Raw genomic sequence first — 14,344 nt, forward strand, 5'->3', positions numbered from 1 at the left:
GAGTCCCTAAAAATGCTGCCTCTTCAAGCAGTATCTTCTTGCCGCTGCTTCTCTTCAAGTTCCAGCATCATCCTGCCACTACCTACATATCCTTCCTCCTACGGAAAATCCTGTCAAGCTCACGTGACTATTGATTAAGTTATTAAAAACCTTTGAAAGTAAGTGGAAGGGCATTGTCTCATCCAATTCTTATTTGTTTAAATGAGGTATGTGCAAGAACATTATCTGGTGGAAAGTGTCCTGAGTCCTTTTAGTGTGATGGTTCTGCTTTGTTTTTTGGCTCCAAATGTGAAAAGAATTTCCATACATTCACATGTAATGAGGGAAGGAGAGAGCCTGTGATTGGCTAGAGTGGGAGGATACCCCAACAACAGAACATCCTCTTTATAACATGTTTCCATATAATTCAGTCAAATATTGAGGTAGTTAAAGGCCTAAAGGCCACAAAATGATTGAGGAAAACTGTTCACTAGACAGTTTTACCATCCCTGAGCTACATCAGCAAGGTCATTTACTGAGTCATGGTTAACACCCAGTAACAGTAGTGCTATATAGATGACATATACAATTTTTGTAATGTGGCCTTTCTAGGAGGTGGGTCATATATGTTCCTAAGCAGAGAAAGAAGCATGAATTTCATATATTTTGCTGACAGAGTCAGCTTGCATTGAATGAAAATGTACGGATATGAGATCCTAAGAATGTAATGCCCCTGAACCACAATTAAGGTTAGGCTGAAACTGTGGTTCCTTCAGCCTAGGAAGACTTCCCCCAGCTTAAGTGGAGTAAGTTTCTTGAGGATGGAGGAAGGCTAAATTGCATGCAATAAACCATGTAATAACGCGGGCCTACGGAATTTAGAAAATAATACAAAAAACATAGCATAATCTAGTAGAGTGGCAGGAAGCATGTCAGTATCCCTGTTGCTGATACTTGTCTGCCTATAGGGCTTGTGTATTTTTCTGTAGGTCTGTTATCATGAAACATGAAGTCCAGGAGGCTTTGGATAGGGGTTCTGTGCCTCATATAGAAAGACCAACAATGTTACCAGCAGATTCAATGTTTAAACTATCTTTATCTTAAATTCATGTTGAATTATGAACTAGTATTGTGCAGTGAATTCACATTTACATAAAGTTTTAAAAGGAGAGCAAGATCCTAACCTTTAAAACGGAATGTGTACATTTGGAACAGAGCAAAATAGAATTCATACCTGTGATCGTGAAGCCACCTAAAGGAATGGCAAAACAAAGGGAGAGAAAGAGAAAGCTAATTAACATCTGTTTGATTGTACTGCAATGCCATTTGTTACATTTAAACTTCTTTCTTAAAGCGGAACTATCTAGTTGTTTAGAGAAATATATGTTCAAATTGCAAAAACACCAGTTTTTCTTTGTGTAAAAAATATTTATTGCCTAAATACTCTAATTAATATTTTATTTAAGTCTGTGGTTTCTACTGAATGCCTGCATCACCTTCTCATCCTTGTAAATTTTTGTATTAAAATACATGTTATGTCATATTACCATGCTATGATATTCCTCATGGTACTTTCCATTTCATTAGTTGTTTATGGAAAGAGAGAAACTGCAATGTGTTTGGTGTCAAATCACATACCTGTTTTGCTACATTTAACAAGGAAGAGGATGAGGACGTGAAGGATTCGTTTTTGGAAACATCCATATATCAACCTGAAGTCTAGTTCCAGATCCAATCAGGAACCTTAGGAAAGCATTATCCCATATGAAGAGTTTCTTCTTAAATCTTAGTTATTTTTTTAAAAACTGGGGTAGTTCAGCGGTGGAGCATCTGCTTTGTATATACAATATCCCACACCAGTTACAGGGTCATGGGATGCAAAGATGGGAAAGACCTTGGAGAATGGCTGCTGATCAATATGGACAGCTCTGAGCTAAAAGAATTAATTTGTTCACTGCCAAACACCTACTCTGTCACTAAAAAAAAGCCTGCCCATTTCAGCCTCTTGGGTACAGAAACAGACAAAAACATTTAGTATGTATCCGTTACACAGCCTATTTTCCTCCACAGTGCTATAAACAGAACTTCCACGATATAGAGCCCATTCAATTGAATGAAGCAACTCATTTCTGGAGCTGGTATGTGAATTGTTTCCCCCAGGACTTTTGCTCTATTATAGGCTACGTCAGTGGTCCTCAACCCCTGGTCCAGGGACCGGGACCAGTCTGTAGATCAGTTGGTACCGGGCCGCGGCTCCTCCTCGTCTGCTGCTGGCTCATTTTTGGTGCTCTCCAGCAGCTGCCATGGCTGGGGCTCCCTCTTGATGTGGCATTGTGCAGCTGCGGGTGGCGGGAAGTCAGGGGTGCCAGCAGGAAAGCAAGTGGAGCAGGGCTCAGGCGGTGGCTATGTCCCTCGGCAAAGGACTACCCCCCCCCCTCGGGCCTCAGTAAAATTGTCAAGCGTTGACTGGTCCCCAGTGATAAAAAGGTTGGGGACCACTGGGCTAAGTAACCTGATTCTAATAACTTCCAGAACAGGCAAGTATCTGATGCCATATGTGATCCCCCATGATTGCAATAAGAATATGCAGTGTAAGGTACAACTCTATGTATTTATGTATCCAAATTACCTTTAAAGATTTTTGCTTTGGGCATCGAGGTAGAAGCCCGGGCTATTATGGATGAGAGGAATTTAGAATGGGAAACTTGTATCTCTGTGTGTGTGGAGGAAGAGCCAGAGCTTAGTGCTCTCTCTGCCAAACATTTAGCTTTTTACCAAACCCCTCTTTTTGTTGCATTTCCCATGCAACAGGATCCCAGTTGTGCATTTATCCTGGCAAACAGACTGGAACCTAATTTCTAATTGAGCTACTTACGTAGTGAGCCTGATCTAGAAATCCAGAAATGATTCAGAATAATCTTTCTTCAAGTGATACATGAAAGACAGTTTTACTGTTGTTCAAGATTATGTGTTCAAAGGTGAATAATCATCTATAAGCTCTTTTATGAGTCAAAAGAGCCTCTTGTGGCGCAGAGTGGTAAGGCAGCCGCCTGAAAGCTTTGCTCATGAGGTTGGGAGTTCGATCCCAGCAGCCGGCTCAAGGTTGACTCAGCCTTCCATCCTTCCGAGGTCGGTAAAATGAGTACCCAGCTTGCTGCTGGGGGGTAAACGGTCATGACTGGGGAAGGCACTGGCAAACCACCCCGTATTGAGTCTGCCATGAAAACGCTGGAGGGCGTCACCCCAAGGGTCAGACATGACTCGGTGCTTGCACAGGGGATACCTTTACCTTTACCTTTATGAGTCAAAGCAGATTTAAAAAAATAATATCTTTATGCTTTCTTAATATATCAATTTGTGAAAGATTTTAATCTTGGACTGACTAAACCATACTGGTTTCCATCCAAAAGCCCTCTGGATAGGCTGGATGCAAAATAATTTAATGAAGATAACTCTTATTTTCCCTGCAGAACTTGGCATGTTGATTTCAATTGAAAAGTGCACTAAATCCTAGCAACCACTTCTAAACCAGAAGATATGAAGAATTAATTGAAGTATAAACTTGACAAGAGTTATTTTCTTTTAATATTAAATTCTCAAAATATCTTTTAGAAAAGAATGAAATAAACCAGAGCAAAACAACCAACTTATATAAAATGCATAGATTGATAGGAAAAAATGGAAAAGAGATACAAGAAATGCAGTGCTTACCAAGCTCATTCAACAACAGGGCTGTGGAGAAGACACAGAGGGACAAACACAGAAGAAGAAAACACAATGAGCAATGAAAATAAAGGGAACATCGATAGAAGGGTTCCAGATCCAGGAGACCAGAAAATGTAGATCTGTAAAGGTGCAGGATACCACTACTATGAAGAGAGAGAATGAAAAATAATGGGGAAAGAGACATGCTTCATGGGGATGGGCTGTAAAATTCTAGAAAAAGAATATATTAAATACATTGTGTTATGTATATAGAAAAGAGCAAGAGTCCAGCAGTACCTTAAATACTAACAGAAATTGTGAATGAGTTTTCGTGACTCATGAAAGCTCATACTCTGCCACAAATTTTGTTAGCCTATAAGGTGCTTCCGGACTCTTGCTTTTTTGCACTGCTACAGTTAGACCACCATGGCCAACCATCTCGTTATCTTGTTATTTATATATATAGTGCAAGAAATGAATGTTTACAAATCCATTTCCCATCCCCAAATTTTCCTTTGACCCTGGATCCATGTCTTACTTCTACATCAACTGCAGTTCTGCTGGAGATTGAGGAAAGAATATGTCCCACTAGAATCGATGTCAGTGAGAATTTGTCTCTCTCTTTTTTTGGGGGGGGGGAATTGAGGGTCTTCTGCATATAACATGACACAGGAATAGTTTTTGTATGTGTCTTTTCCACGTGCTTTTATGAATTTCTGCTCAGCACCAGGCCTTGATGCAAGGGGTTGCGTGGAGAATATCATACATATATCTGGGCTTCTAAGTCTTTCCAACTTTGGTCAGCTTTGTTTCCAGATAAACCGCTGCTAGATTTTGGAGTAACTGGGGGAATGATCTCTGCTGTACCATAAGTCGCTGTACAAAGGGATAATTGGTAAGTTTTGAACCCATACAGGGGAGTTTCTATTAGAACACCAATTGCATAGGTATAACATAGTGGCTAAGGGAACAAGCTGTGCCCCAGGACGCTCCTAGTCCAAATCCTGCCATTACCTAAGGCCTTTGGTAAAAGCATTCTCTCTCAACCTTGCTCCCTGACCTGCCATGTAGGGCTCCTGGAAACATTTTAACCAGATAATGTGTGAAGTGCTTTTAACACAAAAACAATTACAGAATTAACAAGTATTACTGTTATTATGTGTAATAACTTATATGGTAACCAGGCCAGAGCTAACAGAGGGAACTCTGTTAGTCCTGTAGCTCAACTATCATGAATGATGGAAAACTGTAGCAGCTAAATTGGCATAAATTAGCTAAATTTATAGATTAAGTAGCCTTTAAAGTAATATAGGAGACTTTAACATTTGCACATGTTTCTTTTCTCCCATACCATTTCCTCTGGTAAAACAGGCCTGGCAGGTTTTTCAAATAATACAAATGCATACAAAACCTTTTTGACCAGAGTAAAAATGGGAATGTTAATATATCATTAATAGTGATTCCACTATCAGACAGTCTTGAATTTTTTCAGCATAAAGGGAACCACTCTAGAATTATTAAATCTGCTGTAGCAGTTTTTCGGACATTTCTAGGGATAGCCATTTCATAATGTTAGAGCCACTGCAAAATAACAAGCCTGCTGAATTTCCAGCATTACTGCTTCCTTTTAACTAGGAAGTGCTAAATAGTTATAATTGCAGATTCACCTTGTTTTATTTTGAGATGATTACCCAGTTTACAGCTATTGTATATTCTGCTGCCATTTGTTGTGAGTTTTTTCGCTTAGCTAAAACACAACCAAACAATTCTACTTAATTTCTGTTCATTCAAAGTCTGAAAATTTTAAGCAAAGAGGGGGAGAATGTGGAAAAAGTTTCATGTAGAATTTTGAGAAACTTTCCTTTTGAATGACCAAGAAATGAGCTAAATACAGAAAACGAATTTCATCAGGATAAAGGGCTGGCCTCTTGTGGCGCAGAGTGGTAAGGCAGCAGACATGCAGTCTGAAGCTCTGCCCATGAGGATGGGAGTTCAATCCCAGCAGCCGGCTCAAGGTCGACTCAGCCTTCCATCCTTCCGAGGTTGGTAAAATGAGTACCCAGCTTGCTGGGAGGTAAACGGTAATGACTGAGGAAGGCACTGGCAAACCACCCCGTATTGAGTCTGCCATGAAAACGCTGGAGGGCATCACCCCAGGGGTCAGACATGACCTAGTGCTTGCACAGCGGATACCTTTACCTTTTAAGAGGTCACATTCCACCTCTTACCTTCCAGCTTTACTAAACTGGAAGAGAAGAAGCTTCCCTGATAGATTTGCACTGTGCCTTTGCAGACGGAGTGCTCAGGGTCATGTGATCCTGTCACAATCAAATGCAGTTCTCCCAAATGGGTATAATAAAGGTGGCTTCCAATGACAGAGACAGCATAGGCTGTGTGTACCTATGGAGCTCCCTGTAAAGTGGCAAATAATTTGTTTATCTGTATGCACAGACTGCAGGAAATTAAGACTGGCTCCATTTATGTGCACTTGGCTGTGAGCACAAAGGTAAAGAAATGTATGCATTCACCTCACATTTACCAGGACTGTTGGTACTTAAAAACATTTGAGGTAGCCCTCAAGGGGTATAATATGGGCAAAGAAAATATTCAAAATACTAGGTTGCTCTTCAGGTTCAGGTAAAGCTATCCAGGTTGGCTAATTTTACTTCTGACAACCTCAGCCTAATGTAGGCTTATATGGACAATATTTTCAACAAAAACCTAAATCACCTGATTGTATTGCATGCTATCCATACTCTGTGACACTGGCTACTAACCAAACCACAAAATGCTTCCTAAAATTCTTGGAAGAGTGAGGAAAACCTTCCTAAATACGGATCCACTGCTCTCTAGCAGTGTAAAATGTGCCCTCCTACTTTGCTGAAATATCTGACAGTGAAACAAAGTTTGAGTCCACAGGCACTTTTAAAACCAACAACGTTTTATTCAAGTTATGAGCTTTCATGTGCACGTGCACTTCTTCAGCCCCTGGATTCAAACTCTGTTCTGCTTCATGCAAACCTCTTCAGATAACATTAAAAAGGGAGTTATCAGACCATACACATAGGTAGAGGGTGAGCAGCAAATTAACATTAGCCTGATAAATGTGTTTGACAGAGGGAAATACCAAACTGGAATAACAAGCTTGGTTTATATGGTCACTATTTGTTTGGGTTTTATTCCTGGGGAAAACATAGTGATGGAAATAAATATAGCAAAATCTGAGCTTCTGTTTCAATGTATATGAAGAAATGTGCATGCACATCAAAGTTTATTCCTTGAATATGGAATATTCCATTGGTCTTACAGGTGCCACTGGACTTTAAATTTGTTCTGCGGCTCTGGGCCAACATGGCTACCCAGATGAATCAGTCTAAGTGGTACAGGTAGATAATTTATTTCCCCTAGATTTTTCCTTTTATGTGATTTCTTCTTTGCTCTAATCTTCCTCCCCTGTTCTTTTGAACTAATACACCATCATCACAACAGAATATTCCCATAAATTGTACTGGGGAAGCTAAATTCATTTCCTGTGATTTACAGACATTCCTAATGTCATTGTTCTGGAACGCCTGATTTATGCCATCCACCTACTGCCCACCTTAAACAGCCTGCCTGTCAGTTGTAAATGATCCCAGCTGAAGTGAAAGAGGTCAATTACAATATTAAACTAGTATTCCCATTACCCAATCAAAATGGGATGATTTAAAATTTACAGAGGTATTATCCAAACAGAATTAGCTCATGTCCACATTAACTGGATTGGTTTTTAAGTACCATAAATCTAGAGGAAGCTTTTAAAAGTTATCCAGGAGTGTACTGTGATCTATAAATTATCTGATCATGCATGTTTCTCTAGTTCTATTACCTTGGCCTATGTAACTTATCCCTGCTATATTGCCTACCATATGTTCTTGCTAACATTATATTCAAAATTCTTCAGTTGTTAAACATTTCAGAACAACTTTCACCGCTGGTGCTTCCATAGCACATGGGAAGATACTGCTAAAATCTAGTTCAGACAACTGAGTCAATTTTTGTTTTCATGGGTTCACTCTGTGATGTGATGCTGTGACTGCAAAACACAGAAATATCTGAGCACTGGGTATGCGTTCTCTCTTTTGGAAGCAGGATCTATGACCAAAGGCACAAACAGTTACATAGAGAGCTGATCCCAACATGAGGGAACCATGATCATGTTGCTTAAAAGTTTGGTCCAGAATAAGTGGAACAAATCCCTGAGAGCTCCTTGTCATCTTCCAGGCATCATACGGCTGGAATATTCTGCTCTATAGGCATCTTCACACAGACACTTGTTTATATTACTCTGGTTGACCTGTGAAAGAAGGACAGATGGTCCTGCTCTTGGACAAGTGGGGCTGAATTAGAGAGCACCCTGCTTTCTGATTCCCAATATTCAAGCTAACTAAAGGCTACTTTAAGTAGGTCACTGGTCTATTGGCCTTCAAGACCACCATCACCACCAGCAATGGGCAGAAGCTCCTGGCTCAATGAGCAGCAACACTTATAAATAATGTTGGCAAAAGGATCTGGAGTGAATTGTACATATGTTCTTAGGGAAGTTTGTGTCAAACCTTGGGCTAAACCTCATACCCTTAATGAATGTCCCTCTATATCCAAGCACTTTACATGCAGAGCAGACTCTGAAAGAGAAGTGTGTCATGCCTGGAACATCTGCTTTTTATAATTATTATAATCCCTCTTAAATCCTGTACTTCCTCAATCAAGCTCATCAGTTCATGGGGCAATCCCATTTTATCCTTACAGCCACCTTTGAGATAGCAATGGCTGACAGATAGTGACTGATCTAGGGATTCCTTGAGAACATCTGGGTGAAAATTTGATTCCAGGTCTCCCCCCCCCTCTAAAAATGTACCAACCTATTCTGTGCTAAAAATATATATATTTACAAGAACAGCATCCTGTTTTGATTATGTCTGTCTAGGGCAGAAATATTTTTGTACCCCACTTTTTCTACCCAAAGGAGTCTCAAAGGCCCATTATGCATGGGCTATAATGCCTGCATTGGCAGCAGCAGCGCATTGGGGAAAATCCCTGATAACGCTCGCTGCCACTGCCAGCGTAGGCACCTCCCGGCCCAGGGCTACGGAAGGCCGCGTTAAGCAAATGCGGGATCTTCTGTAGCTTCCTGGGTAAGCCGGGGCTGTGGCGGGCTGGCACTGTGCATAATTACCAGCACCAGACCTGTCGGTCCACTCAGCCTCGACCTGCAGTGTCCCTTAAGGGACACCACATGCCCCTGTGGGCTCCGTGGAGCCATGGAGCTGGCAGGGGCGACCCCCTGGCCCCACCAGTATGTGTGGTGGGGGCCTGGCCCCTTCCCACCTCCCCCACCCCCGCTGCTTCACTTACCTTGGCCGGCAGCGATCCAGCCCTCCTGGCCCCGTCGTAAAGTGTGTGCGCTACACCGGGGCAACCCAGCATGCCCCGCTCCCGTGTGTATACGGGAAACGGCGGGGCATTGTACCCTGCCACAACGGCACGGTGCCAGTGCGGGGAAGGTGCTGCTGTGCATAAAATGTCAAAGCAACTTGCAATCACCTACACTTTCTCTCCCCACAACAGCCACCCTGTGAAGTAGGTGAGGCTGAGAGAGCTCTGAGAACTGTGACTGGGCCAAGGTCACCCGGTTCTCCAGATTACAGTAGATTCATAGAATCATAGAGTTGGAAGGGGCCATACAGGCCATCCAGTCCAACCTCCTGCTCAACGCAGGATCAGCCCAAAGCATCCTAAAGCATCCAAGAAAAGTGTGTATCTAACCTTTGCTTGAAGACTGCCAGTGAGGGGGAGCTCACCACCTCCTTAGGCAGCCTATTCCACTGCTGAACTACTCTGACTGTGAACATTTTTTTCCTGATACCTAGCCTATATCGTTGTACTTGAAGTTTAAACCCATTACTGCGTGTCCTCTCCTCTGCAGCCAACAGAAACAGCATCCTGCCCTCCTCCAAGTGACAACCTTTCAAATACTTAAAGAGGGCTATCATGTCCCCTCTAACAGTCTGCCACTCTTAACCACTACACCAAGATGGGTTCTCAGATAGCCCCAACTACATGTTAAATGCAGACATGTGTAACAATAGTCCAGCAAAAATAGTGGGAGTAGAGGGCAATTAAATCTTTCCTCCCTCAAAATCATCCTCCCAGATGCAGCTCTTCCCCATTTAGGATTTCAAAAAAAGTATTTGAGAAGGCAAACATGCTGTTGAAACCATAGAGGGGGAAGCCAAGGGGAGGAACCAGGAAAATGGTAAGTACATAAAGAGTTAAGTACAATTACCCCATTTTCTCCTGAGGATGAGCTCTTGCATTGTCATTCCATTTGGAGGCTCGATCCCTCTCCACTTTTGGGAATTCAGCCCAAAGACAGTTGTCAAAGTTCATTCATTTCAAGGCAGCAGAACCACAGGGATAGAGAGGGAAGACTCCCTCTCTTCCCTCCTGCAATTTTCCCCATGTCTACAGAGATAGTGGACCCTGGGGACAATGTTTTTGATCCTAACCGTTGGAGATGATTCTGCAAGTGCCAGTCAGTCTGAGCCCACTGAAATGAACTCAGTTGCACTCTGAGAACCAAACTACATGCTCTTTTTTAAAGAGCTGAATCCAGGTTCCCTGGACTCAGCTCAGGTTTCCCACAGGTACAGAGCAGGTGCAGGGAATGGCTTTTTTTTTTAAGGAGACCCCAGAAGGGTTCAGACTATTGCTGTACAGGGAAGAAGTGTTCCTGCCTTCCCCCCATCGAGCCATTTTTTTTTTGCCGAAACAGTGCCTGTGGGGAGTTGTTTTCCCATTTTTGTAGCAAAAAGACACAAATAACTGTTTTCATGTGGGAAAACAGCTTTATTTTTTAACAGCTGTTGCTTGCAGCTGCGTGTGTGGTTGCAGAAAACCCTAGTTAGGTCCAGGGAACACAAACACAAACGTGTAGTTTGACCCTTGGAGAACTGTCTCTAAGTGATCACGTGTCACCAGCACATATGGTCAAGCTGTTTGTGGAAAAGTCCCTTGGACAGGGATTTGATGTGATCAGCAGTCCAAGATAGTCAGCAGGCCATGATCCAAAATTGGATCTAATTGGGCTTCCCAGTCATTCCTGGTTGCTTCCGTACTCCTCATCAGCCCCAATGGAAGTAGCCTTTTCTGTTCTGAAAAGTCTGCTGAATCTATTCTATTGAATCTACAGTTGTTGAATCTACAGTCTGTTGAATCTACAGTTACTCTTCTGTGGCTCCATTCATACTTCCTACAAAACAATTTTATTTATTTTAATAAGTAAGACTAGTTTGTGAAACTAGAGTTCAGCTCAAAGATGATTATTCAAATTCTGGTTCGTTTTGACAAATCCTGGTTTCATTGCCCCTCTCTTTGCAGCCTGAGAATGCATCATTAGAGCATGTTGTCAGGATTAACAGCCAGTGTGGTGTAGCAGTTAAGAGTGGCGGCTTGTAATCTGGCAAGCCAGGTTTGATTTCCTGCTCCCCCACATGCAGCCAACTGGGTGACCTTGTGCTCATCATAGCCTTGTTAGGGCTGTTCTGACCGAGCAGTAATGTCAGGGCTCTCTCAGCCTCACCTCCCTCACAGGGTGTCTGTTGTGGGGAGAGGAAAAGGAAAGACTGTAAGCTGCTTTGAGACTTCTTTGGGCAGTGAAAAGCAGGGTACAAAACCCAACTCTTCTTCTAAACTTGGATCAATCTGGGACATCTGCATTTGTGTATCACCAGAAACCAGCTAAGATTAATTGTGCTTAATAAACCACCCTGAGATTCTGGCTTCAGGTCATGGGCATAGGTATCTTAACTAAGCACTGTTAGATAAGTGGTCTTCATTCATACAACCACGCTAACCATAGTTAGTTTAGAACAAGGTTTGAGACCAATGGCACTTTTAAGACAAACAGTTTGATTCTAGGTATAAGCTTTTGTGTGCATGCACACTTCTTCAGATACACTGAAACAGACTTCCTCACATCTTTCATCTAGGTAAGGGGAGGGTTAGTTTGCAGGAAGGGCTAGTTAAAATTAAGATGCATAAGTAACTGAGTGATAAGTTTAGTAAAAATTAGTTGGTAAGACCTATGAATATCAGCAAGTTAGCATATAGACAGAGAATTGAAAAACAAACAAACAGATGTGATAAATAAGTTTGAGTCTAGTGGCAACATTAAGACCAATAAAGTTTAAACTTGGATATAAGTGAGATATGAGAGACAGCCTGTGTAGATGCATACTTCTTCAGATACATTGAAAAAGACTTCCTCAAACATTACATGTAGGTGTATGGGGGGTTAGTTGCCAGGAAGGGCATCAAGGCACTCAAACAGGTGACCTCAAAATAGCTGTTTTATTTATTTATTTCACAGTAAAACTGTCTTGCAAAGGAATTTCAGAAACAGAATAGAATGAGAAATTGCTGAATTAAAAATTATTACAACACTCACAGCAATGGATCCTCCAGGACTTAACAGAGATACTGTGTTCTTATCTCAGTATACATGCTAAGTCAGTCAGTCCTCTCTTATACCTACAATTAAACTTAGTGGGTATTAAAGGTGCTACTGTACTCACGCTGTGTTATCATGTCTGTTGTTAACTCTTTTGTTATCTGTATGCTAATTCACTGCTACCCACAGGTCTTAGATTTCTTTAATCTTATATATACTTATTACTCAGTTATTTATGGATCTTGACTCTGACTAGCCTTTCCTGGCAGCTCACTCCCCCCCCCCCCCGTAAGGCTTGAGGAAGTCTGTTTCAATGTATATGAAGACATGTGGGTGCACACAAAAGCTTATACCCAGAATTAAACTTTGTTGGTCTTAAGGGTGTTGCTAGACTCAAAATTTGTTTTATTACTTCAGAGCAACATGGCTACCCACCAGATGAATATATCTTTATAGTAAGTTTAATTAAACCAGGGCTTCATTCTGTCTGAACTGAGCCTTTCAATGTACCATGTAAACTGAACATCATTAAGAGGATAATTTGGTAACTGGCCCTTTGAGAACAATGGCTGTAGTCATAATTTGAGGCAAGGTATGGTTTATTATTTGGATTTTATATTATCCATCTCGCAGGGCCTGTGATATCATTAATTTATATGGGCATTGAAATAGGACATCAAAACCCATGGGAACACAAGTATTTAAAAGGTAAAAAAGAAAAGAGGAAATTAAAACTGTTAAGCTTGACAGGGATTGTGGCAAACTAATTGGAAGCTGATTGAGAGGCAAGAGGAAGTTGTGAGAGAGGAAGACACAAACAGAGAAAGGTCATAGTTTCTCGGGAGCTGTTTGAGTTGACTCTCACACCTTTCTTTCTTCTTCGTAGCCATATTGGTTCCTCAAGCACAAGGAAGAAACTGCACTCTTTCTCATATTCCTCACGGTCAAGTAATCTAAGGGTAATGTATTTCCTGTGGGAACACAAGACAAAGGCAAAACAATGGTTGGCATTACAGGCACACACGCACATGCTTTAAGTATGACCAGTTGAGGTGGTTGCTGTCTGTGATGATAATGGAGGGAACACACATCCCCGGCTTTTATATATGTGAAAGAGCAGAAAGCGTGCATTCCTGACATTTCCTTGGTTTGGTTAAGGGCCCTTCACAAATTCAGCTGTGAAATCAGAAAGATCCATATATCTGTCCTATGATAGAAATAGAGGAGGGAGAAAAAGAATGGCACAGTTAGGGCTTTTTTTGGCATGAACATGTTACTTTAGTGACATTTTCTCCCTCCCCTTCTCTTTTACTTTATTTCAAGAATTTAAAGTAGGTAACTTTATTACAACAATCCTAGTAGTGATTTACCAATGGCTACCCAGTATGCCTCATTGGTAAACAGAGATTTGAACCTTGGTCTCCCACATGGCTGTGGGTTAAAAGAGATGGGTGATGACCCAATTCATGGTCAGTGATTTAGCTCTCTGCCCTTTTACATAGATAATGGAATGTGTATTTTGGGATTCTATGAGCTGGAATATGCCAGGCATCCATGAGTGACAGGTGCATACAGGTAGGGCTTAGCCCCACATAGCCAATCCCCCACCTTTCTTCTCACTCATCTCCACCAGACGGGGCTCCCCAATTTCAATGTAGAAGGTCTTGTTTTTCTCATACTCCTCATCATCAATTACTTTGATTGATATTGTTTTGCTGAAACAGAGAAGAAGAAGAAGAATAGAAATTCAAGAGCAAAGCAAGGGACAGAAAGAAAAAGAGAGAAAATGCATAGAAGACAGAAATATCCAAAGCATCATTAAATGTTCATTTCCCCAGACAGCTGAAATGTGAGATACTGTGTTTTTATCATACAACTAACAGCTGTTTCTGCTACAAGCATATCTGCCCTGGAGGATTTCTGGAAGCCCATGCAGACATATAACTTGGCTTGCATGTTGTAATAGCTACAAAAATGCATATGGCTTTAACCCAGTTTAACTGTTATGAATTCTCCCCTCAAAGCTCCTGTGGAATTCTAGCTTGGAGAGAGTGAGGGGAACCTCCATTAACCACCCTCAAAATATTTACAGGATTCCATGGGGACTGGGGCATGGTTATGTAACCAATTCAAAGTAGCCTGTTTTTGCAGGTATTTCCCCATATTCCT

The 14,344-nt window shown here is 41.5% G+C and overlaps 1 protein-coding gene across 7 annotated transcripts in view; it reads right to left on the minus strand.

Moving 5' to 3' along the window:
- Positions 1–14,344, minus strand: part of SLC8A1 (solute carrier family 8 member A1) — a 348,714-nt gene that overhangs the window by 41,382 nt on the left and 292,988 nt on the right. For 4 of the 7 annotated variants that reach the window (XM_077335808.1, XM_077335814.1, XM_077335832.1 and 1 more), the window contains exons 3-5: positions 13,784–13,890; positions 3,691–3,711; positions 1,214–1,231 (exon numbers count right to left, since the gene is read on the minus strand). In XM_077335808.1, coding sequence (XP_077191923.1) covers positions 1,214–1,231; positions 3,691–3,711; positions 13,784–13,890 — 146 coding nt within the window. Of the gene's footprint in view, positions 1–1,213; positions 1,232–3,690; positions 3,712–13,042; positions 13,147–13,783; positions 13,891–14,344 lie in introns of all 7 variants that reach the window. The other 3 variants (XM_077335821.1, XM_077335848.1, XM_077335840.1) reach the window with 2 other exon arrangements.

This window comes from Paroedura picta, chromosome 1 (genome assembly GCF_049243985.1).
Source record: "Paroedura picta isolate Pp20150507F chromosome 1, Ppicta_v3.0, whole genome shotgun sequence".
In the NCBI taxonomy this organism is placed as follows: Eukaryota; Metazoa; Chordata; class Lepidosauria; order Squamata; family Gekkonidae; genus Paroedura; species Paroedura picta.